The following is a 2,896-nucleotide window of genomic DNA, read 5'->3' as shown; positions in this document are numbered from 1 at the left end:
TTCCCTACAGGGAACCAGATAGTCTAGCAGTGGTCTGTTTAGGACAGCCAGAAAGGATTGTTTTTGTCAATGAGGTGCTGAAGCTGATTGATCGCGGTCAATATAGCAAGAGTGAACATCTTTCTGAGACGGTTGCTGCAGCAACATCCATTTTGTCTTATGTGGAACCCTCTTTGGTCCTTCCTTTTGTGGCTTCTCGGTTTCATTTGGCATTGGAAACGGTCCGTAATTTGCGTGCACTGCTTTGTTTTTGACAGATATTTGCATTCTCGTGATAGTAGGCATGCTTCCATCTATGTGAAGATTCGTTTATCATTTAACTTATTTCATAACCAATGTTTATGTATAGTCAGACGACTGCCACCCACCAGTTGAAAACTGCTATGATGTCCGTAGCATTTGCTGGCCGGTCAATTCTTCAGTCTTTCATGTCAACAGTTAAACCACAAGATCTTAGTGGTGATACAGATAAGAAAATGTTCCTCGATCTTATCGGGATTTCTCTATCAAATGCGCTGCTTGGCATGGATGCCAATGATCCCCCGAAAACTTTGGCAACAATGCAACTAATTGGTTCCATATTTTCCAATGTAAGCTCCTCACACTTGAAAAGTCTTTCTCATTGTCCAAAAGACTACTTTCCTTTTTTGTTTTCTAATTTTTATTTCTTCCAGATGGCTGTCTTGGATGATAGTTCTGAGGACTTGTCATTCATGTCCATGGTTTGCTTTTCTGAATGGCTTGATGAGTTCTTGTACCGTTTGTTTGCTTTGCTACAACATTTGGAACCCAACAGTGTCGTGTGAGTAGTTTATTTCACTCAGAATTCTTTGCAACATCGTGTTTTGGTTGATAATGGTCGTCTCTTCTAATTCGATTCCTACCATTTGATTTTTATTACAAAGGATATTTTCGTTCTCGTCTTCCTTTATCGTCGGGATTATATGTTGACTTTCTGGTGCTGCAGAAATGAAGGGCTAAGTTCATCCGCGACTTCAGGGACATTTTTGGTCGAGGAAGGTCCTTACTACTATTGCATGCTTGAAATCCTGCTGGGACGGCTGTCAGGGCCGTTATATAGCCAGGTTTGGGTCTATCGCTTTAGATACTCCAATATACTTACTTGGTCTAGGAAAGACAGGATTTTGATGATTTGGTCTGATCTTTAACAGGCTTTGAGAAAGATATCAAAGTTTGTGCGGACGAATATCCTTCCGGGTGCAATCGCTGAGGTTGGACTGCTTTGTTGTGCTTGTGTTCATTCAAATCCTGAAGAAGCAGTTGCTCAAATTGTCGAACCTCTACTCCTTTCTGTTATATCTTCTCTGAAAGAAATCCCTGTCACGGGATATGGAGGAAAAGGAAGTCCAGGCACTTTTGTTTCAACCAAGGTTTTTACCCGTCATGAATGTTTTTATTCTAAGGTATTTGTTTACTCTAAAATCTTGGAAATAAAATCTTTTTTTTTTGTCCTCTCATCCATTTCTAATAGGATAAAGAGACACTTTCTCCAGCGCTTGAGACAACGATTGATTATCAACTGAAAGTGTTGTCAGTTGCCATCACTTATGGAGGTCGCTCACTTCTTGTTTACAAAGATCATTTCGTAGAAGCTATCTTTTCGGCCTTTGATTCCTCATCGTGGAAGGTATTTTCCTTTTATATGTTTTAGTAACCACTGTCCTCAACGAATATGGAATCATCTTTAGCTTGATCTTTTTTGAGTGAGATATGTTATTTATCATTTGCTTGCTCATAAATGTGATGGTGTTATATTTTTAAAAGGTTAATGGAGCTGGGGAGCATTTGCTTCGGTCACTCCTAGGAAGTCTTATTCTCTACTATCCTATCGATCAATTCAGGTGCTTGCTTTCTCAGAGTAATAAAACTCAAGAATGTCGACAGTCGATTTTGTACTTTGTTGTTAATTCTCAATGATCGTGAAAACATTATGTTCTTGTTAGATGTCTTTCGAGTCACCCTGCTGCTCCTGCTTTGGAGGAATGGATCAGCACAAAAGATTATTCTGAGGACAAGCAGTTTTTGCACCCAAAGTGGCATGTTCCTTCTGAAGAGGAAGTTTCTTTTGCCAATGAGCTCTTACACCTTCATTTTCAGTCGGCCTTAGATGATCTTTTGAGAATTTGCCAAACCAAAATGCACTCTGATACAGGTGCCTTTTCATTGATTGTGAATCAAACCCATGTTTGAGTTGAAACATTGTTTACCGATAATGTATTTGCTCTTGAAGCTTAATGTGATTATCTCATGGATGCAATTCGTGGTGCAGGGGAGGAGAAAGCACACTTGAAAGTGACTCTTTTGCGTATAGATTCTTCACTGCAAGGTGTTTTGTCTTGCTTGGCTGATTTCAGGCCATCGGCTAAACATGGAATGGCTGAAGATTCATCGTTCTTTATAGCCGGGGCATCAGGTTCAACTGTTGGCAGTACTGAACTACGAGAAAAAGCTGCAGAGATTATTCATGTAGCCTGCAAGTAATTTTTTTTTCTTCCATAAGTTCTGTTTGTTTTTTCCCTTTCGGAGAAGGAAAAATGAAGTCTGAAAATATGTTACTTTGACAATGTTTTCAGGTACTTGTTAGAAAAGAAGTCAGATGACAGCATCCTACTGATATTAGTAATCCGAATCATGGATGCCTTGGGGAACTATGGTAATGGAGAATGCACCTGATGCTTTACTTTCTTTTGCTGTTGACTGTTTCTTGAATTGGATTTTGTTCCATTATTTCAACGTTTGCAGGAAGTCTGGAGTATGATGAATGGTCAAATCACAGGCAGGCCTGGAAACTGGAATCTGCTGCAATTGTAGAACCTCCAGTAAATTATATTACTGGATTTCATTCTAAGGGAAAGCGGAGGTATATAATAGATAT

At 39.4% G+C, this 2,896-nt stretch overlaps 1 protein-coding gene across 1 annotated transcript in view; it reads left to right on the top strand.

The window, feature by feature from the left end:
• LOC104822705 (proteasome activator subunit 4) overlaps nt 1-2,896 on the top strand; it is a 10,846-nt gene that overhangs the window by 2,911 nt on the left and 5,039 nt on the right. Inside the window, exons 10-20 of the mRNA XM_019203568.1 lie at nt 11-221; nt 354-590; nt 675-802; nt 968-1,085; nt 1,173-1,391; nt 1,493-1,648; nt 1,786-1,862; nt 1,965-2,173; nt 2,291-2,498; nt 2,595-2,674; nt 2,764-2,881. Coding sequence (XP_019059113.1) covers nt 11-221; nt 354-590; nt 675-802; nt 968-1,085; nt 1,173-1,391; nt 1,493-1,648; nt 1,786-1,862; nt 1,965-2,173; nt 2,291-2,498; nt 2,595-2,674; nt 2,764-2,881 — 1,761 coding nt within the window. The remainder of the gene's footprint in view (nt 1-10; nt 222-353; nt 591-674; nt 803-967; nt 1,086-1,172; nt 1,392-1,492; nt 1,649-1,785; nt 1,863-1,964; nt 2,174-2,290; nt 2,499-2,594; nt 2,675-2,763; nt 2,882-2,896) is intronic.

The sequence above is a fragment of the Tarenaya hassleriana genome, unplaced genomic scaffold (assembly GCF_000463585.1).
Source record: "Tarenaya hassleriana unplaced genomic scaffold, ASM46358v1 Cleome37, whole genome shotgun sequence".
In the NCBI taxonomy this organism is placed as follows: domain Eukaryota; kingdom Viridiplantae; phylum Streptophyta; class Magnoliopsida; order Brassicales; family Cleomaceae; genus Tarenaya; species Tarenaya hassleriana.
Note: the sequence above shows the minus strand (reverse complement) of the source record. Positions and strands in the feature narration are given on the sequence as shown.